A 27,235-nucleotide genomic window follows, 5' to 3' on the forward strand; every position below is an offset into this window, starting at 1 on the left:
TCCTCTCTCATGATTCTTTGATCTTCTCTAATTTCATGGAGGAGGACGGAGTGTTCTTGATGCTCCACCCTTAGTTGTCCCATGTTGGAACTCAATTCTCCTAGGGAGGTGTTTAGTTGCTCCCAATAGTTTTGTGGAGGAAAGTGCATCCCTTGAGGCATCTCAGGAATTTTATGAGGAGGAATTTCCTCATGCTTGCTCCATCCTTTTCTTAGTGATGGGCTTAAGGTCATGCCTTCTCAGTTGAACCGGCTTCCTTCTTGAGTTTCTCTTCCATTGAGCGCCCTCTTCACAAATGTTTATGAGGACTTGGTCCAACCTTTGATCAAAGTTGACCCTTTTTTTTGAGTTTGAAAGGGATCTCGGGGATCACCTTCTTTAAGGCCATAACTTCATAGAAGTGGTCTTGATGCACCCTTGAGATGAATCTCTCCATCTCCCATGACTCGGAGGTGAAAGCTTTTGCCTTCCCTTTCCTCTTTCTAGAGGTTTCTCCGGCCTTGGATGCCATAAATGGTTATGGAAAAACAAAAAGCAATGCTTTTACCACACCAAACTTAGAAGGTTTGCTCGTCCTCGAGCAAAAGAAGAAAGAAGAGAGTAGAAGAAGAAGAAATGAGAAAGAAGGGAATGGCTTTGTGTTCGGCCAAAAAGGGGGAGAAGTGGTGTTTAGGTTGTGTGAAAATGAAGGAGTGAAGAAGGGTTTATATAAGAGTGGGGGGGCTCATGGTTCGGTCATGTATGGGTGGGTTTGGGAGGGAAAGTGGTTTGAATTTGAAGGGTGAGGTAAGTGGGGTTTTATGAGGGATGGATGTGAGTGGTGAAGAGAAAGATGGGATTTGATAGGTGAAAGGTTTTTGGGGAAGAGGTGTTGAGGTGATTGGTGAATGGGTGAAGAAGAGAGAGAGTGGTAGGGTAGGTGGGGATCCTGTGGGGTCCACAGATCCTGAGGTGTCAAGGAAAAGTCATCCCTGCACCAAATGGCATGTAGAAATACATTTTGAGCCAATTCTGGCGTTAAACGCCGGGCTGGTGCCCATTTCTGGCGTTTAACGCCAAGAGCTTGCCCATTTCTGGCGTTTAACGCCAGTCTGGTGCCCATTTCTGGCGTTAAACGCCCAGAATGGTGCCAGACTGGGCGTTAAACGCCCATCTGCTAGCCTCACTGGCGTTTAAACACCAGCAGGTTCTTCCTCCAGGGTGTGCTGTTTTTCTTTCTGTTTTTCATTCTGTTTTTGCTTTTTTTATTGATTTTGTGACTTCTCATGATCATCAACCTACAGAAAACATAAAATAACAAAAGAGAATAGATAAAATATAACATTGGGTTGCCTCCCAACAAGCGCTTCTTTAATGTTAGTAGCTTGACAGAGGACTCTCATGGAGCCTCACAGGTGCTCAGAGCAATGTTGGAACCTCCCAACACCAAACTTAGAGTTTGAATGTGGGGGTTCAACACCAAACTTAGAGTTTGGTTGTGGCCTCCCAACACCAAACTTAGAGTTTGACTGTGGGGGCTCTGTTTGGCTCTGTTTTAAGAGAAGCTCTTCATGCTTCCTCTCCATGGTGACAGAAGGATATCCTTGAGCCTTAAACACCAAGGATTCTTCATTCACTTGAATGATCAACTCTCCTTTATCAACATCAATCACAGCCCTTGCTATTGCTAGGAAGGGTCTGCCAAGGATGATGGATTCATCCATGCACTTCCCAGTCTCTAGAACTATAAAATCAGCAGGGATGTAATGGTCTTCAACTTTTACCAGAACATCCTCTACAAGTCCATAGGCTTGTTTTCTTGAATTGTCTGCCATCTCTAGTGAGATTTTTGTAGCTTGCACCTCAAAGATCCCTAACTTCTCCATTACAGAGAGAGGCATGAGGTTTACACTTGACCCTAAGTCACACAAGGCCTTCTTGAAGGTCATGGTGCCTATGGTACAAGGTAATGAAAACTTCCCAGGATCCTGTCTCTTTTGAGGTAATTTCTGCCTAGACAAGTCATCCAGTTCTTTGGTGAGCAAAGGGGATTCATCCTCCCAAGTCTCACTTCCAAATAACTTGTCATTTAGCTTCATGATTGCTCCAAGGTATTTAGCAACTTGCTCTTCAGTGACATACTCATCCTCTTCAGAGGAAGAATCCTCATCAGAGCTCATAAATGGCAGAAGTAAGTCCAATGGAATCTCTATGGTCTCATTTTGAGCCTCAGATTCCCATGGTTCCTCATTGGGGAACTCATTGGAGGCCAGTGGACGTCCATTGAGGTCTTCCTCAGTGGCATTCACTGCCTCTTCCTCCTCTCCAAATTCGGCCATGTTGATGGCTTTGCACTCTCCTTTTGGATTTTCTTCTGTATTGCTTGGAAGAGTACTAGGAGGGAGTTTAGTAATTTTCTTGCTCAGCTGACCCACTTGTGCCTCCAGGTTTCTTATGGAGGACCTTGTTTCAGTCATGAAACTTTGAGTGGTTTTGATTAGATCAGAGACCATGGTTGCTAAGTCAGAGGTGTTCTGCTTAGAACTCTCTATCTGTTGCTGAGAAGATGATGGAAAAGGCTTGCTATTGCTAAACCTGTTTCTTCCACCATTATTATTGTTGAAACCTTGTTGAGGTCTCTGTTGATCCTTCCATGAAAGATTTGGATGATTTCTCCATGAAGGATTATAGGTGTTTCCATAGGGTTCTCCCATGTAATTCACCTCTTCCATTGAAGGGTTCTCAAGATCATAAGCTTCTTCTTCAGATGAAGCTTCCTTAGTACTGCTTGGTGCATTTTGCATTCCAGACAGACTTTGAGAAATCATATTGACTTGTTGAGTCAATATTTTATTCTGAGCCAGTATGGCATTCAGAGTGTCAATCTCAAGAACTCCTTTCTTCTGATTGGTCCTATTGTTCACAGAATTCCTTTCAGAAGTGTACATGAATTGGTTATTTGTAACCATTTCAATCAGCTCTTGAGCTTCTGTAGGCGTCTTCTTCAGATGAAGAGATCCTCCAGCAGAGCTATCCAAAGACATCTTGGATAGTTCAGAGAGACCATCATAGAAAATACCTATGATGCTCCATTCAGAAAGCATATCAGAGGGACACTTTCTGATTAATTGTTTGTATCTTTCCCAAGCTTCATAGAGGGATTCTCCTTCCTTCTGTCTGAAGGTTTGGACTTCCACTCTAAGCTTACTCAATTTTTGAGGTGGAAAGAACTTTGCCAAGAAGGCATTGACTAGCTTTTCCCAAGAGTTCAGGCTTTCTTTAGGTTGTGAATCAAACCATGTTCTAGCTCTGTCTCTTACAGCTAAAGGGAATAGCATAAGTCTGTAGACCTCAGGGTCAACCCCATTAGTCTTGACAGTGTCACAGATTTGCAAGAACTCAGCTAAAAACTGATGAGGATCTTCCAATGGAAGTCCATGGAACTTGCAATTCTGTTGCATTAGAGAAACTAATTGAGGCTTAAGCTCAAAGTTGTTTGCTCCAATGGCAGGGATAGAGATGCTTCTCCCATAGAAGTCGGGAGTAGGTACAGTAAAGTCACCCAGCACCTTCCTTGCATTGTTGGCATTGTTGTTGTTTTCGGCTGCCATGGGTTCTTCTTCTTTGAAGATTTCTGTTAGGTCCTCTACAGAGAGTTGTGCCTTGGCTTCTCTTAGCTTTCGCTTCAAGGTCCTTTCAGGTTCAGGATCAGCCTCAACAAGAATGCTTTTGTCCTTGCTCCTGCTCATAAGAAAGAGAAGAGAACAAGAAAATGTGGAATCCTCTATGTCACAGTATAGAGATTCCTTGAGGTGTCAGAGGAAAAGAAAAATAGAAGGCAGAAGTAGAAAATTCGAACTTATCAAAGAAGATGGAGTTTGAATTTTGCATTAAGGAATAGTGTTAGTCCATAGAAGGATGTGAGAAGAGGGGAAGTAATTTTCGAAAATCAAGTAAAAGATTTTGAAAACATTTTGAAAAACACTAATTGATTTTCGAAAATAAAAGTGGGAAAGAAATCAAGTGATTTTTGAAAAAGAATTTGAAATTAGAAATCAAAAAGATTTGATTGAAAGTTATTTTGAAAAAGATGTGGTTAAGAAGATATGATTGGTTTTAAAAAGATGTGATTGAGAAGATATGATTTGAAAACATTTAAAAGATTTGATTTTGAAAATTAATGACTTGGCTATCAAGAAAAGATATGATTCAAACATTAAACCTTTCTCAACAGAAAAGGTAACATACTTGATATGTTGAATCAAGTCATCAATTTATAGCAAGTATCCTTGAAAATAGAAAGAAATTGAATTTGAAAAAGATTTGATTGAAAAGATTTGAATTGAAAAAGATTTGATTTTGAAAAATTTTGAAAACTTGAAAAAAATTTGCATTGAAAACAAAATCTTCCCTCTTGTGCCATCCTGGCGTTAAACGCCCAGAATGGTGCACATTCTGGCGTTTAACGCCCAAAACTCTACCCTTTTGGGCGTTAAACGCCCAGCCAGGCACCCTGGCTGGCGTTTAAACGCCAGTCTGTCTCCTTCACTGGGCGTTTTGAACGCCCAGCTTTTTCTGTATAATTCCTCTGCAGTATGTTCTGAATCTTCAATTCTCTGTATTATTGACTTGAAAAGACACAAATTGAAAATATTTTTGGATTTTTTTAATCATGAGGAATAATCAAAATGCAACTAAAGTCAAATAACAATGCATGCAAGACACCAAACTTAGCAGTTTGTATACTACTGACACTATATGAGACACATAAACACTCAAGTCAAGAGAATTCAAAGATCAGAGCAATGAAATCATCAAGAACAACTTGAAGATTAATGAAGACACATGCATGAATGCAACAAGAACAGAAACATGAAATTGATACCAAACTTAAAATGAGACTCTAGACTCAAACAAGAAATTTTTGGATTTTATGATTTTCTAAATTTTTTTTTGTGCTTTTTCGAAAATTAAGTGGAAAAAGAAAATGAAGGTATCAAAATTCTTAATGAGAATTCCAGGAATCATGCAATGTTAGTCTAAAGCTTTAGTCTAAAGAAATTAGACATGGCTGAACAAGCTTCAGCAGGACATTGCATTCAAGAGCTAAATTGATGAAAATCAATCAGCTTTGGTGATGATAAGAACATCACCTTGAAACACTAGAATTCATTCTTAAGAACTCTGAAGAAAAAAATACCTAATCTAAGCAACAAGATGAACCGTCAGTTGTCCATACTCGAACAATCCCCGGCAACGGCGCCAAAAACTTGGTGGACGAAATTGTGATCACTACAACTTCGCACAACTAACCAGCAAGTGTACTGGGTCGTCCAAGTAATAAACCTTACGCGAGTAAGGGTCGATCCCACAGAGATTGTTGGTATGAAGCAAGCTATGGTCACCTTGTAAATCTTAGTCAGGCAAACTCAAATGGATAATGGTGATATACGAATAAAACATAAAGATAAAGATAGAGATACTTATGTAATTCATTGGTAGGAATTTCAGATAAGCGTATGAAGATGCTTGTCCCTTCCGTCTCTCTGCTTTCCTACTGTCTTCATCCAATCCTTCTTACTCCTTTCCATGGCAAGCTTATGCAAGGGTTTCACCGTTGTCAGTGGCTACCTCCCATCCTCTCAGTGGAAATGTTCAACGCACCCTGTCACGGCACGGCTATCCATCTGTCGGTTCTCAATCAGGCCGGAATAGAATCCAGTGATTCTTTTGCGTCTGTCACTAACGCCCCGCCCTCAGGAGTTTGAAGCTCGTCACAGTCATTCAATCATTGAATCCTACTCAGAATACCACAGACAAGGTTAGACCTTCCGGATTCTCTTGAATGCCGCCATCAGTTCTAGCCTATACCACGAAGACTCTGATCTCATGGAATGGCTGGCTCGGTTGTCAGGTGAGCACTCGGTTGTCAGGCGATCAACCATGCATCGTGTATCAGGAATCCAAGAGATATTCACCCAATCTAAGGTAGAACGGAGGTGGTTGTCAGGCACACGTTCATAGGTGAGAATGATGATGAGTGTCACGGATCATCACATTCATCAAGTTGAAGAACAAGTGATATCTTGGAACAAGAACAAGCAGAATTGAATAGGAGAACAATAGTAATTGCATTAATACTCGAGGTACAGCAGAGCTCCACACCTTAATCTATGGTGTGTAGAAACTCCACTGTTGAAAATACATAAGAACAAGGTCTAGGCATGGCCGAATGGCCAGCCTCCCAAAGAGGGTTCAATCATAAAAACATGATCAAAAGCTCTCCAAGATTTTTAAAGATACAATAGTAAAAGGTCCTACTTATAGAGAACTAGTAGCCTAGGGTTTACAGAGATGAGTAAATGACATAAAAATCCACTTCCGGGCCCACTTGGTGTGTGCTTGGGCTGAGCATTGAAGCATTTTCGTGTAGAGACTCTTCTTGGAGTTAAACGCCAGCTTTTATGCCAGTTTGGGCGTTTAACTCCCACTTTGGTGCCAGTTCCGGCGTTTAACGCTAGGAATTCTGAGGGTGACTTTGAACGCCGGTTTGGGCCATCAAATCTTGGGCAAAGTATGGACTATCATATATTGCTGGAAAGCCCAGGATGTCTACTTTCCAACGCCGTTGAGAGCGCGCCAATTGGGCTTCTGTAGCTCCAGAAAATTCACTTCGAGTGCAGGGAGGTCAGAATCCAACAGCATCTGCAGTCCTTTTTAGTCTCTGAATCAGATTTTTGCTCAGGTCCCTCAATTTCAGCCAGAAAATACCTGAAATCACAGAAAAACACACAAACTCATAGTAAAGTCCAGAAAAGTGAATTTTAACTAAAAACTAATAAAAATATACTAAAAACTAACTAGATCATACTAAAAACATACTAAAAACAATGCCAAAAAGCGTACAAATTATCCGCTCGTCAATTTACAACATGACCATAGCTTGCTTCAAGCCGACAATCTTCGTGGGATCGACCCTTACTCATGTAAGGTTTATTACTTGGACGACCCAGTGTACTTGCTGGTTAGTTGTGCGAAGTTGTGAAAAAGAGTGATATTAAATTGTGCGTACCAAGTTGTTGGCGCCATTGAGATCACAATTTCGTGGACCACGGCGTAAGAGCGGTGGTTCGTCCCGCTTGCATTGAGATGTGAGGTCTGTGGCAAGAGTATCCCGCTCACATCCCTTCAGATCAATAGAGCGTGTAGGCACAAAATCCTGGACAGTGATCCGAGCACTATATCTCGGGGGTTCCCATATGATGATTCCGAAGGGCGACATCTCCATGGAGGTGTGTCGGGTTGGCAGTTGAACCGACAATGTGACATCACAGCCAGTACAATAGGCATTCATTATGTGCATTTTCTATTTGTTTGTATGCTTTGCCGACTTGATATTGTTTGTCTATTTGTATAACATGTCTAATTGCTACTCGAGTTTCTTGCTTTATATGCTTCTACTTGTGATTTACTTGCATTGTATATACTTGTGATTTCTACTGGGATTGAGGAGGTTCGAAAGGCGGTGGCGATGGGATCGCATGAAGGATAGGTTGGTAAAAGCTGTGGGACAATGGTGTTTGGTTAGAATAGAAATTCCTTAAGATAGAGTACCCTATTTAGTTATGTTAAGGTTTTATATAGCTATGCTTATTTGTTTTAGAATGCTTTAAGTTTGAGTTCTTGTAATGGATATGGAGTCTAGGATTGCCTTTGGCGTCCCGGGTATTATATCCTACATCACTGGGCACTGTTACCATACTGAGAACCTCCGATTTTCATACCATATTTCTCTTGTGTTTTTCAAATGTAGGTCGCAACCCTCCTCGGTGAGTTGTCTGGTTGGTGACAAAAGTGGAGGATCTGGATACTTCTTTTTGAGTCTTTTGATTTATTTTGTATATGTCTCTCACTTTTGTATTTTGTTTTGCCTAGAGGCTTGTATTTGAGAGAACAAAACTTGTATAAGCTGTTTTTACTATCTGGTTTCATGTATGGTCTGTATATGGCTAGCCGGCTTAGACCTCACGAGTCGTGGCTAGTTTCTTATGATATTATATACTTAACTTTTGTTATCTTTTACCTGTTTATTGTGTCTTAAGTTAGAAGCTTCGTTAGTACGTTTTGCGCTTTTAAATCCTGTTTTTGAGCTATATCCTTCATCGTGCTTCTAGATTATATCAATTCTTTATATATATTGTATGTATGAGCTTAGAACTGTCGTAATCATTGATTAACCTTTGCTTTACGATGCGAGGTAAAGTTTAGGCTAATTAGGGTGTTACACATGGAGGGGCATCAACTTCACTATTGATTTTTCCCAAACAAAAGTGATGTCAATATGAAGAGGAGGAAGATACAAACACTTTAATCAATTTAATTTTTTTTATCAGAGTTACGAAGCTCAAGAAATCGAAAGCATTCCATGAATGCTCTCTCTCTCTCTAAGTTTTGGCTGAAATGAAATAAGAATGATGATGATTAAGGGTGATAATGATGATTATGTTAGTTTGGTAACACAAAGGGGGTTAAGTGTCATGCATATGGGTTGCTGAGTTAGCAATTCAAATTATAAATATTTTAAACGGATAATTATGAATGTTGAATATATTATAACACAAGCAATAATATATATTGGGATAAATAGGTATGAGTTACTAATATAAATGACATTAGTAATATAATAATAAAAGATATACAATGAAGCATTAGCAAAAACTAAATTCACAGAAGAGTACCAATATTTACTCACATCGGCAGATTTTGAACTTGAAATATTAATTGCTAAAATTAAATTATAAAATATTCATTATTAATAAATTACTAAAATTATAATTTCAATTATGTAAAATATCTTATTTTAGCAAAATTATATAATAATCTTAATTCATGTAAACTCAAGGTATCATAAAAATTAATCTAAATATCTTTAACAAAATAGTTTTTAAAATAAAAGCTCCAATAAAATAAGTCATAAATTATTCATAATTAATAATTGAAAATATTATTTTTATCACTTAATTTAAATGATATAATTTTTACCATTCATAAATTATCGAAATTCTAGTTTCAATTGTGGAAAATATCACATTTAATAAAATTATATATAATAATTCTAGTCAATTTAAATTTAAATAATCATAAAATCAATTTAATTATATCTAATAAAATATTTTCCAAATAAATAGTTCAAATTAATAAAATAGGTCATAAATAATTTATAAAAGAAGTTTCAAAAATACGGGTTATTACATTGCCTATTCTCAAAGGGATCATTGTTTTGTATTAAAAGTTATGCTTTTGGATACTAGAATATGTTACACTTTTAAAGTGATGCACTTGAGAATAAAAGGCTACGCTTTTCATGACTCATGCTTACCAGAAATCAATAGAATAGGCTACACATGTAATACCCTTACTATCAGGATGTCATGCTTTCGGGTGCACAACTCTAATGGCGGAGGCATTACGATGACTCTCATATGGTAAATAATAAGTTCTGAACCTTTATGCGTAAATATATCGGTGGTTTTACTAAAAACTTAAAACTTTTCCAACAAGAACAACAACACATATTCACATACTTAATATTAATAAAATATTATAGTATTACATACAAAAGCAATTACAAAACTTACCCCTCTAAATAAAACTCTAACTAACAAGGCGAGGGGAAAATAAATTTTAACTCAACTCAACTCGTAAACATAATCTTCTATACTCCTGTAGCTCCACACTAAACCTTCGCACTTATAGCTGAAAGGGGTGAAAAATAGGGAGTAAGAACTGGAGAGTTCTTCGTAGGGTCGGAGTGTATAGTTATATTCAATTTATTACCATAGCCAACAACATTGAGCAATAGAATACATTTAGACTTAACAAATAAATATCACAGAAATCAAACAATCATATATATAACACACCCATAATCACAGAAAAATACACTCACAAACAAATATGTGCAAACAAGTATGATGCATGTCTGTCTTATGGCTAATAAGCTCATTTTTCAGTTATATAGCCAAACCCGACATGTCCGGTAGCTAATCCCGGCATCGTCCTCTTGAAAAATGGTGAGCGGTACAGTACCATAATCTTCATTTGGTGAGTGGTAAACCACCTCGATTCCCACTATCTGCGGGCGATAAACCACCTCGATCCCTACAGACGTTTTCAATTAGAAAGCAGCACACCCGTGGTCGGTAAATAACCATGATCCCCACGTCCATCCCGACACTGGATAAGTGATACATCACCACAATCCTTACCAAGTCATAGCTCAAATTCAAAACTACAATCTTTTAAAATCTTGACTTTGAGTTAGTAGGACTAAGCCACAACCCTTGCATACTGTCCAGGTTTTTTTCCAAATATCAAAATCTCTCTTTAAAAATAATTCAAATCCATCTCTCTTTCATTAAACTCCTTTTCACCAAAATAAAAGTCTAAAATCAACTTCAACAATCCATTTTTTAATTTCGTTTAAAATAAAAAAATCCAAAATACATAACTCTCAAGCAGACAACAATAATTCAACATAAACTTAATCAAACTCAAACAATAATCAATCAAACCAACATTCACTTATCAGATTCACATTTAATTATTATAAAAATTACTAAAACCCTATGTCTATAAGAAATCACAATAATCGAACCTCCAGAAAAAGCTCCTAAACGAGAAATTGAAGAAGAAAACGTTAAAGTCGACTACTCCACCTCTGGAGCTCCCAATTGGCCGAACCTTGCATGAAGAGATAGCGGTGCCACTGTTAATTTCTCCCAAACAAAAAGTGACGTCAATATGAAGAGGAGGAAGATATGAACACTTTAATCGGATTAGATTTTTTATTGGAGTTACGGAACTCAAAAAATCAAACGTCAAAGGTCAAGGTTCCATGGTTTCCTTTCTCTTCTCTCTCACGACCTTTCTTTCTTTTTTCTTTCCTAATGAATCCGCTGATGATGATGATGACTAATGAGAATTTAGCATGCTTAAAGTTTAAACGACATATGGGGGCTACGTGTCACTCATTTAAGTTGCTTAATCAGTGATTCAAGTTATAAATATCCTAAACGGATAATTATGAAAATTGGATATATTAAAATACAAGTAATAATATATATGATCTTCTAATACAAATGAAATTAGTAACTTAAGGATGAAAGATATACGATGAAGCATTAGCAAAGCTAAGTTCACCGAAGAGTACCGATATTTACTTATATCGGCGGAAATCGAGCTCGATAATAATATCATTAACTAAAGTCTATTTTTAAATTAAAAATATCAATTACTCAAATTAAAATATACATATAATTTTCATTACTTATAAATTACTATAATTATAGTTTTAATTATGTAAAATATTTTATCATATATATATATATATATATATATATATATATATATATAAGAATATGAATTTGATTGAATTTAAATAGTTATAAAATTAATTTAATTACTTATAATAAAATAATTTTAAAAAATAAGAAACTCCAATTTATAAAATAAATTATAATTTATTTATATTATATACAAATTTTAAAAAAATAAAGAACATAAGGCTACAGTAATATAAAGTAGTCATATGTATAAAATACTGCTACATTTTAAAAGTGATGCAATAATAAAGATAAGTGTTGTAACGGCCCACATTTATATATATATATATAATCTTCTTTCCTAAAACCTAATATTTAGTAATATGATTATATGTATAATCTTGCATTTTTAATTAAATTACTCAAATATTATAAAATAAAAAAAATACATAAGGATACTATACTTACAATATTTTTTAAATAATAAAAATTATCCTTAAACAAAGTATATTCATAATGAACCAAAAATATTGGGATGATCATAATTTTGAATATTCATACATCTCACACTAAAATAAACATATCCATAGCAAAATATGCATAAGATCACTTAGAGTTTACTACTAATAAACTACAAAAAATAAAAATACTTTATCCAACATAATATGTATCTTCTAATCAAAGTCTTTGACAATAAACTATAATGATAAGCATCTTAATCTTCATTAATATCTCCAAAATTATCCTGCATAATTATATAAAAAATAATTAGAAAAATAATTATAATGATATGTAATAAACAAGCATGATTAAAATTAATCCATATATAACATAATATTTAGAGATTTAATTAGATGTTGCTTGCCTCAATCCGTTTATCCTTGTGAATACGATATCCATTCACTGTAATATTATTTAAACGATTTGGTACACTTGTCAATATCCAAGCACACTAATTTTTCGCTTATCAATAGTGTCTTAAGCTATTGAACAATGAAATACAACCTATAACCCCAGTCAACTGTCAGCTAACTTATAACGATATGACTATACTACATATACACTAAAATTAGCCACCAAAAACTAGTATAAAATACATATTGAAATAGAAATACACATTGAAAATAAATTAAACCATACGTATATTTATATACAAATATATTAGTGGCTGATTTTGGTATACAAATAGCATTTTTGATAACAATATAAATATATAATTCGCCCTCAACAAATTCGTTTTTCAAAAATCTTATAATATTTTAAAAATTTGCATAAAAAAATTGGCATTCCAAAAATAAAAATTCATGAATAATTGTCATTTTTTAGAATATTATTGTAACTCAAATAATGGCTAATTTTTTTCCATATGAAAATAATTATGGTGTAACGCAATGAAATGGACGTGAATCAAATATTTGCGCTGTTTTTTCACCTTGTTTTTATTTTTATTTTTTTTGTTTATGAAACAACTCAAATGCAGCTTGCATTTTATGAATGTCAGGTTTTACAAATTTTTTTATTTTTGTTTTAAGCCCGAAACGCAAGTTGCGTTTATGAAAATGGGCATTTTTTATTTTTTTTTTCAAATTTCAAAAACGTAGGTTGTGTTTTAAATGGGTAGAATTTTTTTTGCAAGCTGCAAAACGCAGCCTGCATTTTGTACAAAAAATAATTAATCGAAAGCCTTGCCTATAAATACGAAACTCAATTCAACCTAAGTTGTACCTCATTTCTACTTCCATTCCTCTTTTTTTGCATATATTTCATAGTTGTGAGTTTTTTGGCAATTAGTTGTGTCAAAAAAGTCAGGTTAGGAAGTTGAGATTATAGAAGATATTGCAAATTTGTAAGTGTATTATAACGGTGAGATTATCCCAAACACACACGAAGGAGTGACTTTTGTTTGTGAATGTCCGTTTTCATTTGTTATTCCATGCATCATGAGTTTTTTAGAGTTGCAAAATGGTCTTTGTGAGAACATACAAAGTCACATTTCGAAAAGGGTGAGCAACATTTTGTACAGGAATCCTGTACAAGTATTTGGTGGACTGATATAATTTCAAATAATGTTCATCACTGACGACACATGTATGCACTAGATATTTCATATTTATCAACAAACCTGATTTCACGTGCCGATGATAGAGCTATACGTTAAGTTTGAACAACATACGAAACTGGACGCGGTTGGCGATGAGGTTAATGTTGATGAGCTCAGAGATATAGATTGGGAATAAGATAACAACGACTATGAAGAGAATTTCGAAGCCAACTATGAAGTCGACAACAAAAATGATAGCAGAGACCTTGCAGGCAATTCGGCGCTACAAAATGAAACGCATGTGATTGTAAACTAGCACCCTTTTGGTGTTTCATCTTTTATGCAGACTCTGGATCTCGAAGCCATGCATGCCCCTAAATTTTCGGAGCATGTGAATATAGGTATGTTATGGTTATTAATTAAAGTTATCGCTACCATTTATTTTATTTGTCTTGTTCGACTAACGGTGATTCACATGTCGTAGGTGAAGGTAATGTTGTGGCAGAAGATGTTGAGATTAGTGTCAGAATAGAATTTGGTTTTAGAGAGTCGGTGATATCTACAATCAAAAGCTACACTATCTCTAGATGAGTTGATTACATTGTGTATGAGTCTGAGTCGCAGTCATTCTATGCAAAAGGCAAGGGTTATAGTGCAGGGTGTGATTCGCTTATCCAAGCTAGTTTGATTTGAAAGAAAGGTTGTTGGGAGATCAGGATATACAATGACAAATACACGTGCACCATGGGGACGATTTCACAAAATCATGCCAAGTTGGACTCAGACACAATTGCAGATGCTATTAGGCCATTGGTTAAAGCAGACCCGTTGATAAAGGTGAAGTCTATTATTGCAGAAGTTCAATCCAGGTTCAACTACACTGTAAGTTACTGGAAGGCTTGGTTGGCAAAGTAGAAATCTGTCGCAAAAGTTTTTAGTGAATGGAAAGTTTCTTATCAGATTCTGCCAGTATGGTTGAAAGCAATGACTGCGAAGATGTCAAGGTCTCGTGTTTAAATAAAAATGCTCCCCATTTACTGTGAGAGTGAGGAGATTCAAGGTGTAAATGTAAGACCCCAAATTTTGAAAATTAAATAATAAATTATTTATGATTTATTTTATTTATTTGAGAGCATATTTTCAGAAATTTTTGTATTAATTGAGTACTTTCTTATTATTGATAAAGTTTTAGTGATTTAAAAACAATGAGGATTTTATATGCGCTAATTTGAATAATTAGATTTTAAACTTTATTTTATAATTTTGAAGAAAATGAATTTGATTATTTCTAATTATTGAATTAGATTATTTATTTGAAAAATAAATTGTAAGTTGATAATTAAATAGTATTTTCATAGGTATTATTATTTGATTAAATTTGATTTCAAATTATTACTTTATTACCTTAATTTTATTAAAAATACCTATATTAGCCCTAACTCTTTTTTCCAATTCTAAACCCTAATTCCTAATTTACTAATGCTAACCCTAATTTCTAAAACACACACATGTATACCCCCCACCACCTGTCATCCTTCCTCACCGCCACTCACTGACCCACCGCCAACCCTTCACCCAATGCACTTACACTCAATAATAATCACACACACAGCAAAGAGGAATAGAGTTGAGAAACGAGAGATTCAGAGAGTGAGGAGAGAGCACGAGAAGAGATCCGAGAGAGGGAGGGTGCCGCGCCATCACCCCGCCACCGTCGCGCATCACCGCCGCGCTACTAAGGCCACCGCATCACCACGCCTTGCCGTCGAGCCCGTCCCGCTGCTGCCACCAACAGTAGAGGGGAGAAAGAGACACTAAGAGGGAGAAGGTTTCGTGCCACTGCTACTGTTCGTGTAGTCACCGCTGAGAGAAGGCAGCACCACCATCACATCACCATCGTTGTACTGGGCATCGTCGCCGTCACCGTCAAGCCGCGTCAGAGAGGAAGCGCTGCCACCATACCTCCATTGCCACTAAAGATGCTAGCTGTCCCTGTTGCTTGCGAGAGGGAAGCGTGTGAAGCGGTGCTGTGAAGACGGTTGTTTCTGCCACCAATGGAGCTTCGCTGCCGCTACACCTTTGGCCACCGAGATTGGTTCTGTGGCCACTGAGACTTCTGCCAAAGCTTCTGTCGTTTGGTTCAGTCAATATTTCTTAGTTACAGTAAGTATCTCTATCTTAAAACTTGCCCCTTTCATATCCCGTTATGCGTTTTGAGATTTTTGCGATATTAATGTTTTTAGGATTAGGTTTTCCAGGCCACATGTTGCGAGTAAGGCCTGTTTTTGCTACTGTGGAAGTGAGCGAAGCTACGTTTGAAGCTGCCATAGTTTCGAATAGAGAGAAAGGTTCCGTTGACGCGTTTGGGTTATGATTTTCCTATGGTAGGGGTTTTTATTTTAAAATTAATCGTTTTAATTTATGAATGCCGTTGAAGTTTAGTGAATAAGTGCAAATAATTTATAAATATCTCGTGCGACTAGTTTAGTTGTTGTGAGTGGTTAATTGGTGAAATTAAATTGCGACTGGTTGAGTTGAGGCTGACTCATATTGGTTTTCTGATTTTGATGAAATTGTTTAAAATTCTGATTTATGTGATTGTGCTGAATTGGTTGGTTGTGGCTGTATTCTGATTATTGAGAATAAGTATTTGCTATTGATTTTAGTTATTTGATGTATCAGAGTGGCCGTGGAACTAACTTGCAACTGGTTGGATTTGGTTTTAATGGTTGTTAATGTTAATTCATGAATAATTAGAATTAAGTCTGAAAACTATTAAAATATTGAAGTTTAATTATTGAATTATTTTCTTAGAATCTGACTTTTAAAATAAAATAGTAACTTTGCTAAAAAGAAAATGACTTTAAAATAACTAGAACTAGGGAAGGCTGATTTCTGGGTTACTAGTTGAATTTTGGAAAGGATTCTATGATATACGGAAAGTAATTATGAATTATTGGAGTTAAATTGATGGATTACATGGAAATTGTGGAGTATGATTGGTTTGTTAAATTGTGAATGACTGATTGATTGAGAAACATCTGTTTGATCATTATTGAGAAAGAGGGAACTCATAAGGGGTGGCTAAGCCTGAGTTTTAGGTGAAGTGCTGTCGAAATTTTTATAAAATTTGGGACTTTATTTAAAATGATATTTTAAAGGTTGTGGTTTTGGAAAGTTTAATTATTTGAGACTTATTTAGTTGGGAAAAGATTTATTTTATTTTGAATTCGATTTGTTAAGAAAATTATAATGATTTATATTCTATCTTTTGAAAAGGGAGTTTGTTTTAAGTAATGATTTTAGTTCGGTTTATTAAGAAAAGGAATCTCTGCCACCAGAGAGCAGAGAACAAAGATTAAAAGAATATATTAACAAAAAGGATCTTTGCCACAGGAGAGCAGAGGCCAAGGATAAAGAAAAAGTTTGAAGAGATTGTCTGCCACAGGAGAGCAGATGCGACTTTGTTTGGGCCTTAGTGCTAAATGTATAGTGGGGACGCCCACACACTGAGAACTATTTTCCAGATGTAAGCACATTGAAAGTCACACTGTATGCGGCCTAGTCGTAAGACTTATAAGCACACAGTATGCATTTGGAAAGCCATATTTGGGACTCGTACCCGGGTAATGTCAGGAGCGGATAGGCAACCGACATATGAGCTTGTGGCCTACGTTAGGGATAGACATGCATCATGTTATTTGCACATTTGCATTTGATTGTGTTTGCTTATCTTGTTTCTCTATGATTGTGCTATTTGTCTTATTGCAATTTGTTTGTGTGTTGATCTGCTTCTTGTGCTATTAGTTGGTGTATTGAGGTGACTGAGAATCGACTCCCATGTCGCCACGTTCTTGCATGTTGCACTAACTAGCGTATTGATTGGCAAGTATATGTACAGACGTGTACATGATGTCTGAAATTTGTAACGTCTACAGAGACGAGTTTGTTCTAATGGGTGACCCATCTACGTGGGCTAGATATGAAGGAGCGAAGGTGATCGCCAATTGGACATTGAGGCGTGCAACAAAAGAAAGATCGAAGTCAACTTGCTACTTGAATGATATGTGTGGTCCTCACTGATGTACTATATATGGATGGGAGTGACATAGCCATAGCCAATGTCCTCAGCGCGTAAGTTCAAGCTCTGCCGGAGGTCAATAATGGTTAAGCATCTTACGTGTTTACACATTTTAAGCTAGTGTGTAACTTTTTATGTAACTTTGTGACCTATGTAACTTTTTATGTAATTTTTGTATAACTTCATGAATTTTGTAACTTTTTATGTAACTTTTCATGTAACTTCATTACCTATTTTAAACTAGCTTGTAAGCTTTTTATGTATTTGCACAATTTATTTATGTATACGTTAACTAAAAGCATAAACCCTACTTACAATTATAAATATGAGAACAAATAGAAACATCTAAATATACAATACGAGATACAACACAGAATACGAGATACAACACAGAATACGAGATACAACACTGAATACAAAGCTAAACTCAAACAGTATAAGATAAATTATAACAGGCTACATCCTCGACACCTTCTTTGAATATTGAGATGAAGTGTATTTATCCGAAGGCAGTCTGTGTCCGTAAATTATACAAATGATCCTGAGACATACCAGCATCCAGACCACCACCACCGTCAGAAGCACTGACATCTGGCATGCTGGCACTGCCAGTGTCATACAAACTGAAACCACTCATGCCCGGAGCAATCGCTCCACCATAATCATACTTGTGCTAATACTCATGTTCCACAAATCCCTCTTTCTGCTGCCGGGAACAATACCGTCGTGCAGTTGGAACACCAACATCGATGAGCTCATTGCGAGGAATTGGTGCTAGGAACGGCATACGCTCCCACGCCCATCCATTTTTTTACAGTTGTATCATGATGCACGACACAATGATTTGTACAGATGTACCAAACTGGCTGTCCCCAACTGTATAGCGAATTTCGTTGAAAATTTCGTAGTAGAGGCAAAAACTTCAAATACAAAGAAGTAGTAGATTCATCTAGAAACACAACAATTCTGAGCATGTAAAAAATGTAATTCGAACGTACCGCTCGATGGACTCCTGTATGTCACACGGTTCGGTGTCTCTGCACCGCCGGACCCATGAAAAATTTACCTTACTCACGACGTGATCATTCGGACCGAGCTGTCGACCAAAACAAGCGAAGGAGTTCCCCACCAAAAACTGGTGACTGCTGTCCGTTCTACCTGTGACGGACTCCCCATTAACTGGGAGGCCAAGTATGTGTCACGTCTTTTAGTGTCACAGTCACTTTGCCGACTGGAAGGTGAAACATGTGGGTTTCAGACCTCCTTCATTCCACCAAGGCATTCAGGACTGCAGAATAACCTCTCATTTTGCATACTCGCAAAACGTGGTGAAACCCAATAAATGCTAGTGTCACTGCAGCTGGCCTCTGGCAGATCAAGTTTTTTGGACAACAAATTCTTGATTGCCTTCAAAAGGAAAAATAATAATTATTAATATTACTTGATAACTATAATTAGTGTTAACAATAACATTAATAAAAATATTAATAATTAACCAAACACAGTTTGCATTTTGCAGCTATTTTTTTCCATGCAAAACGTGACCTGCGTTTTGCACGTCTCTGCATGTACAGATCCACATATGTAAATAATACGCCATGCACCAATATTATTGGAGAACACACTTCTTTTCTCTATTTGTAAATTAATTTCTGTTAACTAATATATGAAAAATGCTATTTGTATACTACTTTTCAGCCATCCTCACTAAAATACAGTAGAAAATACGTTACGTATAAGGAAGCTAATACAACACGCTGGTGCTGGGAGTTTCTTCATCGCGCTAAAATCTCTCGCGATTTCTTCTCTTCTCGCATAGAGGGTTCCATTGCATGCACCTCTCTTCTCTTCTCTTTGATCCCGTCAACCTCACTCCTTACTTCTCTTCGATCCTGCCAACCTCACTCCTCGCTTTCTTCTCTTCTCCACGCTTTCCTCTGCTTTGCTTCGCGCCATTTTTTATTCTTGTTATCTCAGAATTTTGATTATAACTTTTAATTCAATGGAATCCACAAGCTCGAATGATAAGATTTGTATTTAATTTACTTCATATGTTAATTTTTTATTCTTGATTTGATTTTAATTTTTTGATTATCCATATTTTATTCCTAATTTGATTTTAATTTTGTTGATTATCTAGTTATGCAAATACTTCTGATTTGGCTTATGCTTCTGATATGTGGCTTCATTATGTACATTTATAAGTGTTAAAACTATTCGAGTGGAATATTACGAGTAACTCAGAACATAAAAATGGATTTGCATGTAGTGTGATGAGTTAGGTGAATTCTCCTTTGAGTGCAGAAGCAGCTGGTTGAATGGCTCTTGCAACCCTTTAGATTTCATGTTAAATTGATGCTAATCTTTCTCTTTCACTCGTTGCCTTTGATGATCCCTGTGTTATTGAATCAGAAATCCCAAGGAAAAAATCTAGCTTGCTTTCTTGGTCCCTTGGAAGCCCAAACACCTATAAGAAACATTCATGTACGTTGCGTAATGAGAAAAATATTTAGCTCTTGGATTGGAGTTAAATTGGTAGTTTACATGTTTAAAATTTCTGCATTTGCTTATTATTTTTAAATTTTTAAAATTTTAAATTATAAATAAAAAAATATTCAATAATGTTAAAATTAGGTAAAAATCTTAATTTATTTTAAATTTAATTTATCAAAACTTACTTTAATTATCTTTAATAAAATAATTTTTGAAATCCAAATCTCTAATAAATAAATAAATTAAAATTAGTTCATAATAAGAATTTTTAACAATAATTTATTTGTTATTTATTTATAACAATAATTTTTTAGTATTCTACTAATTTAATATTTACAGAAAACTATTTTTACATGTATCTTTTAATTTGTATAATTATTTAAATATTAAAAAATTGTTGCTTAATAAAAAAGTTATTGTAATAGTTACAAAACCGTTCATTCAAATAGTCTAAGAAAACGGTTTTATTTTATTGCTATAACTTAATGAAAAATTAAACTTTAACAGCAACTTTATAAAAACCGTTGCCTCAAATGTCATGCTCAAAGAGGTGCAAAGTTGGAGCCAAAGTTGGCCTCCAACTTTGCCTCAAACGTTGGCCAAGAAGGGTGCATAGTTGGAGCCATAGTTGGACTCCAACTATGCCTCAAACTATAGACAAGAAGGGAACTTTTGAGCCCAAAGTTAGACCTCAAACACTACCTCAAACGTTGGCCATGAGGAAGGTGCATAGTGGGAGTGATGAGCGGATAATTTGTATGCTTTTTGGCATTGTTTTAAGTATGTTTTTAGTATGATTTAGTTAGTTTTTAGTATATTTTTATTAGTTTTTAGTTAAAATTCACTTTTCTGGACTTTACTATGAGTTTGTGTGTTTTTCTGTGATTTCAGGTATTTTCTGGCTGAAATTGAGGATCCTGAGCAAAAATCTGATTCCGAGACCAAAAAGGACTGCAGATGCTGTTGGATTCTGACCTCCCTGCACTCGAAGCGGATTTTCTGGAGCTACAGAAGCCCAATTGGCGCGCTCTCAACGGCGTTGGAAAGTAGACATCCTGGGCTTTCCAGCAATATATAATAGTCCATACTTTGCCCAAGATTTGATGGCCCAAACCGGCGCTCAAAGTCACCTACAGAAATTCCAGCGTTAAACACCGGAACTGGCATAAAATTTGGAGTTAAACGCCCAAACTGGCATGAGAACTGGCGTTTAACTCCAGAAAAGGTCTCTACACGAAATTCCTTCATTGCTCAGCCCAAGCACACACCAAGTGGGGCCCGGAAGTGGATTTTTCTGTCATTTACTCATTTCTGTAAACCTTAGGACACTAGTTTACTATTTATAGGATCTTTTGACATTGTATCAGTACCCTATGCAACCTTTTGATGACCTTATGACATTTTTACACGTTTTCTTCCACAGCATGAGTCTCTAAACCCCATGGTTGGGGGTGAGGAGCTCTGCTGTGTCTTGATGGATTAATGCAATTACTACTGTTTCTCATTCAATCATGCTTGCTTCCATTCTAAGATAATACTTGTTCTTAATCCGGATGAATGTGATGATCCGTGACAATCATCATCATTCTCAATCATGAACGTGTGACTGACAACCACCTCCGTTCTACCTTAGATTAAGTAGTTATCTCTTGGACTCTTTAACCGGAATCTTCGTGGTATAAGCTAGACTGATGGCGGCATTCAAGAGAATCCGGAAGGTCTAAACCTTGTCTGTGGTATTCTGAGTAGGATTCAATGATTGAATGACTGTGACGTGCTTCAATCTCCTGAAGGCGGGGCGTTAGTGACAGACGCAAAAGAATCACTGGATTCTATTCCGGCCTGATTGAGAACCGACAGATGGAATGCCGTGCCGTGACAGGGCATTAGGAATCGTTCCAATGAGAGGATGGGAGGTAGCCATTGACAACGGTGAAACCCTACATACAGCTTGCCATGGAAGGAGACTTGCGTGTTTGAAGAAGAAGACAGTAGGAAAGCAGAGATTCAGAAGATGGAGCATCTCCAAACCTCAACCTATTCTCCATTACTGCAAAACAAGTAATCATTTCATGTTCTTTTGCTTTTCACAATCAATCCTGATAATTTCTGATATCCTGACTAAGATTTACAAGATAACCATAGCTTGCTTCAAGCCACAATCTCTGTGGGATCGACCCTTGCTCACGCAAGGTATTACTTGGACGACCCAGTACACTTGCTGGTTAGTTGTGCGGGATTGCAAAAGTGTGATTGCAATTTCGTGCACCAAGTTTTTGGCGCCGTTGCCGGGGATTGTTGAGTTTGGACAACTGACGGCTTATCTTGTTGCTTAGATTAGGACTGTTTTATTTTTGTTGGTTTAGAGTCTTTTAGTTGAGTCTAGTTTCATATTCTAAGTTTGGTGTCAATTGCATGCTTTTATTTTTCTTTTAATTTTCGATTTTTGCATGTTCTTAGTCCCTTTTTGATTCATAAAAATTCTAAGTTTGGTGTCCTCTTTGTGTTTTTCCCTTAAAAATTTTCGAAAATTTTGTGTTTGATTTTCAAAAATTTTAAGTTTGGTGTCTTTTTGTGTTTTTCTCTTTCCTCTTTTTAAAAAATCAAATCTTTTTCATAAAAATTTTTCAATCATATCTTTCTAATTGCTGTTTTCAAAATCTTTTTAATTAACTAATTGATTCAGTTTTCAATTTGCTTTGATTTTATTTTCTTTTTGATTTTCGAATTTTTACTTTAATTTTCCTTTGTTTTATTTTATTTTTTCGTTTATTCAAAAAAAAAAAAACAAAATTTATCTCTTTGCAATCATTATCATTTCCCTTTTGTCCATCATGGACTTAAGTGGGATCAATCAGTCCAAAAGGACTCTGGGGTCATATGCTAACCCCATTACAGCTGCATATGGGAGTAGCATCTGTACACCTCCCATCAAAGCAAGCAGCTTTGAACTAAATCCTCAACTCATTATCATAGTGCAGCAAAATTGCCAGTATTCTGGTTTTCCACAGGAAGAGCCTACTGAGTTTCTGGCACAGTTTTTACAAATTGCTGACACAGTACATGATAAAGAGGTAGATCAGGATGTCTACAGACTATTACTGTTTCCATTTGCTGTAAAAGATCAAGCTAAAAGGTGGTTAAATAACCAACCTACAGCAAGCATAAAGACATGGAAACAGTTGTCAGACAAATTCCTGAATCATTTTTACCCTCCAAAGAGGATGACACAGCTAAGGCTGGACATCCAAGGCTTTAAACAAGAGGATAATGAATCCCTTTACAATGCCTGGGAGAGGTATAGAGGTATGCTAAGGAAATGTCCCTCTGAAATGTTTTCAGAGTGGGTACAGTTAGACATTTTCTACTCTGGGCTTACAGAAAAAGCTCAGATGTCTTTAGACCACTCAGCTGGTGGATCTATACACATGAGGAAGAAAATTGAAGAAGCTCAAGAGCTTATAGACACTGTTGCTAGAAACCAATATTTGTACTCTAGCAATGAGTTCTCTCCAAAAGAGGAAGTCATGGCAGTAGTCACTGACCCTAGTCCTCAAGAACAGATAAATGAGCTTAATCAACAATTGCTCCTGATGACAGAACAGTTAGCAGACTTTAAAGAGATGCTCTATGAAACTAAAGTTGCTAACAAGAGCATAGAACTGCAGTTGAATCAAGCAAAACAGCAAATATCTAAACAGATAACAGAGGAATGTCAAGCAGTTCAATTGAGGAGTGGGAAGACCCTGAGTAACACTGCTCAAAAGAGTAAAAAGCCAAACAAGGAACAATTGACAGAGGACAACCACACCACTGTTCAAAATCCCTCTGAGGACAGTAAGAGCCCAGAGAGGAATGCTATTGGCGTTCAAACGCCAGAAAGGGAAGGAAAGCTGGCGTTAAACGCCCATTCCTTGCCCAGTTCTGGCGTTCAAACGCCAGAAAAGGGAGAGAAGTTGGCGTTTAACGCCCAAACTTCACCCATTCCTGGCGTTCAAACGCCAAGGGAAGATCAGACACCTGAGAGTGCTGACAGTAATCCCTCTAACAAGGCTTCTTCAACCACTTCTGTAAGGAATAAACCTGCAGCATCTAAGGTTGAAGAATATAAAGCCAAGATGCCTTATCCTCAAAAACTCCGCCAAGCGGAGCAGGATAAGCAATTTGCCCGCTTTGCAGACTATCTAAGGACTCTTGAAATAAAGATTCCGTTTGCAGAGGCACTTGAGCAAATACCTTCTTATGCTAAGTTCATGAAAGAAATCTTAAGTCATAAGAAGGATTGGAGAGAAACTGAAAAAGTGTTTCTCACTGAAGAATGCAGTGCAGTCATATTAAAGAGCTTACCAGAAAAGCTTCAAGATCCAAGAAGCTTTATGATACCATGCACATTAGAAGGTGCTTGCACTAAGACAGCCCTATGTGATCTTGGAGCAAGCATCAATCTAATACCTGCATCCACTATCAGAAAGCTTGGGTTGACTGGAGAAGTCAAACCAACCCGGATATGCCTCCAACTTGCTGATGGCTCTATTAAATACCCATCAGGCATAATTGAGGACATGATTGTCAAGGTTGGGCCATTTGCCTTTCCAACTGACTTTGTGGTGCTGGAAATGGAGGAGCACAAGAGTGCAACTCTCATTCTAGGAAGACCCTTCCTAGCAACTGGACGAACTCTCATTGATGTACAAAAAGGGGAAGTAACCTTGAGGGTCAATGAGGATGAGTTCAAGTTGAATGCTGTAAAAGCCATGCAGCATCCAGACACACCAAATGACTGCATGGGCGCTGACATTATTGACTCTCTGGTAGAAGAGATCAATATGGCTGAAAGCCTAGAATCAGAGCTTGAGGACATCTTCAAAGATGCTCAGCCTGATCAGGAAGAACTAGAGGAGGCAAAGGAATTTTCGAAAATTCCTCAGGAGGAGGATAAGCCTCCCAAGCCTGAACTCAAACCACTACCACCATCCCTGAAATATGCATTTCTGGGAGAGGGTGACACTTTTCCAGTGATTATAAGCTCTGCTTTAAATTCGCAGGAAGAGGAAGCACTGATTCAAGTGCTAACGACACACAAGACAGCTCTTGGGTGGTCCATAAGTGATCTTAAGGGCATTAGCCCAGCTAGATGCATGCACAAGATCCTGTTGGAGGATAATGCCAAACCAGTGGTCCAACCACAGAGGAGGCTAAATCCTGCCATGAAGGAGGTGGTGCAGAAAGAGGTCACTAAATTACTAGAGGCTGGGATTATTTATCCTATTTCTGATAGCCCCTGGGTGAGCCCTGTCCAAGTTGTTCCCAAAAAGGGAGGCATGACAGTGGTTCATAATGAAAAAAATGAACTGGTTCCCACAAGGACAGTCACAGGGTGGCGCATGTGTATTGACTACAGAAGGCTCAATACAGCCACCAGAAAGGATCATTTTCCTTTACCATTCATAGACCAAATGCTAGAAAGACTAGCTGGCCATGATTATTACTGCTTTTTGGATGGCTATTCAGGCTACAACCAAATTGCAGTAGACCCCCAGGACCAAGAGAAAACAGCATTCACCTGCCCTTCAGGCGTGTTTGCCTATAGGAGAATGCCTTTTGGTCTGTGCAATGCACCTGCAACCTTTCAGAGGTGCATGCTCTCTATCTTCTCAGATATGGTAGAGAAATTTCTGGAAGTCTTCATGGATGACTTTTCAGTATATGGAGACTCATTTAGCTCCTGTCTTAATCACCTAGCACTTGTCTTGAAAAGGTGCCAAGAGACTAACCTGGTTTTAAACTGGGAGAAATGTCACTTTATGGTGACTGAAGGAATTGTCCTTGGACACAAAATTTCAAGCAAGGGAATAGAGGTGGATAAGGCAAAGGTGGAGGTAATTGAAAAATTACCACCACCTGCCAATGTTAAGGCAATCAGAAGCTTTCTTGGGCATGCAGGATTCTACAGAAGGTTTATAAAGGATTTTTCGAAAATTGCAAAACCTCTGAGTAACCTGCTAGCTGCTGACACACCATTTGTGTTTGACACACAGTGTCTGCAGGCATTTGAGACCCTAAAAGCTAAGTTGGTCATAGCACCAGTTATCTCTGCACCAGATTGGACATTGCCATTTGAACTAATGTGTGATGCCAGTGACCATGCCATTGGTGCAGTGTTGGGACAGAGGCATAACAAGCTTCTGCACGTCATTTACTATGCCAGCCGTGTTCTAAATGACGCACAGAAGAACTACACAACAACAGAAAAAGAGTTACTTGCAGTGGTTTATGCCATTGACAAGTTTAGATCCTATTTAGTGGGATCCAAAGTGGTTGTGTACACTGACCATGCTGCTCTTAAATATCTACTCACAAAGCAGGATTCAAAACCCAGGCTCATTAGATGGGTGTTGCTTCTGCAAGAGTTTGATATAGAAATAAGAGACAGAAAAGGGACAGAGAACCAAGTAGCAGATCATCTGTCCCGAATAGAACCAGTAGCTGGGGCGTCCCTCCCTTCTACTGAGATCTCAGAGACTTTCCCAGATGAGCAACTATTTGCCATTCAGGAAGCTCCATGGTTTGCAGATATTGCAAATTTTAAAGCCGTGAGGTTCATACCCAAAGAGTACAGTTACATGCAGAGAAAGAAATTAATTTCAGATGCCAAGTACTACCTCTGGGATGAACCATATCTCTTTAAGAGATGTGCTGACGGAGTGATCCGCAGGTGTGTACCCAGAGAAGAAGCACAAAGGATCCTATGGCACTGCCATGGATCACAGTATGGAGGACATTTTGGAAGTGAGCGAACAGCCACTAAAGTCCTCCAATGTGGCTTCTACTGGCCTACTCTCTATAAAGATTCCCGAGAGTTTGTGCGTAACTGTGACAGTTGCCAAAGAGCTGGTAACCTGCCTCATGGATATGCCATGCCTCAACAAGGGATATTAGAGATAGAGTTGTTTGATGTATGGGGAATTGACTTCATGGGGCCATTCCCACCATCATGCTCAAACACTTACATTCTTGTGGCAGTGGACTATGTATCTAAGTGGGTAGAAGCGATTGCTACACCCACCAATGATACTAAGACCGTACTGAAATTCCTCCAGAAAAATATTTTCAGCAGATTTGGCGTTCCCAGAGTGCTAATCAGTGATGGGGGCACTCATTTCTGCAATAAACAGCTACACCTTGCTATGGTTAGATATGGAATTAGCCACAAAGTGGCAACTCTGTATCATCCACAGACAAATGGACAAGCTGAGGTCTCTAACAGAGAGCTAAAGAGAATCCTGGAACGGACTGTGATGGCCCGAAGAAAGGATT

At 37.3% G+C, this 27,235-nt stretch overlaps 1 protein-coding gene and 1 non-coding gene across 2 annotated transcripts in view; both read left to right on the forward strand.

Annotated features, from left to right (window-relative positions):
* LOC112794958 (uncharacterized) overlaps positions 1-13,935 on the forward strand; it is a 29,714-nt gene extending 15,779 nt beyond the window's left edge. Inside the window, exons 4-5 of the mRNA XM_025836917.1 lie at positions 13,691-13,745; positions 13,829-13,935. Coding sequence (XP_025692702.1) covers positions 13,691-13,745; positions 13,829-13,935 — 162 coding nt within the window. The remainder of the gene's footprint in view (positions 1-13,690; positions 13,746-13,828) is intronic.
* LOC112798602 (small nucleolar RNA R71) lies at positions 3,078-3,185 on the forward strand. Its single transcript, XR_003200207.1, has one exon. It is a non-coding gene; the product is annotated as a small nucleolar RNA R71 (small nucleolar RNA).
* Positions 13,936-27,235: the final 13,300 nt, after the last annotated feature.

This window comes from Arachis hypogaea, chromosome 4, assembly GCF_003086295.3.
Source record: "Arachis hypogaea cultivar Tifrunner chromosome 4, arahy.Tifrunner.gnm2.J5K5, whole genome shotgun sequence".
NCBI classification, from domain to species: domain Eukaryota; kingdom Viridiplantae; phylum Streptophyta; class Magnoliopsida; order Fabales; family Fabaceae; genus Arachis; species Arachis hypogaea.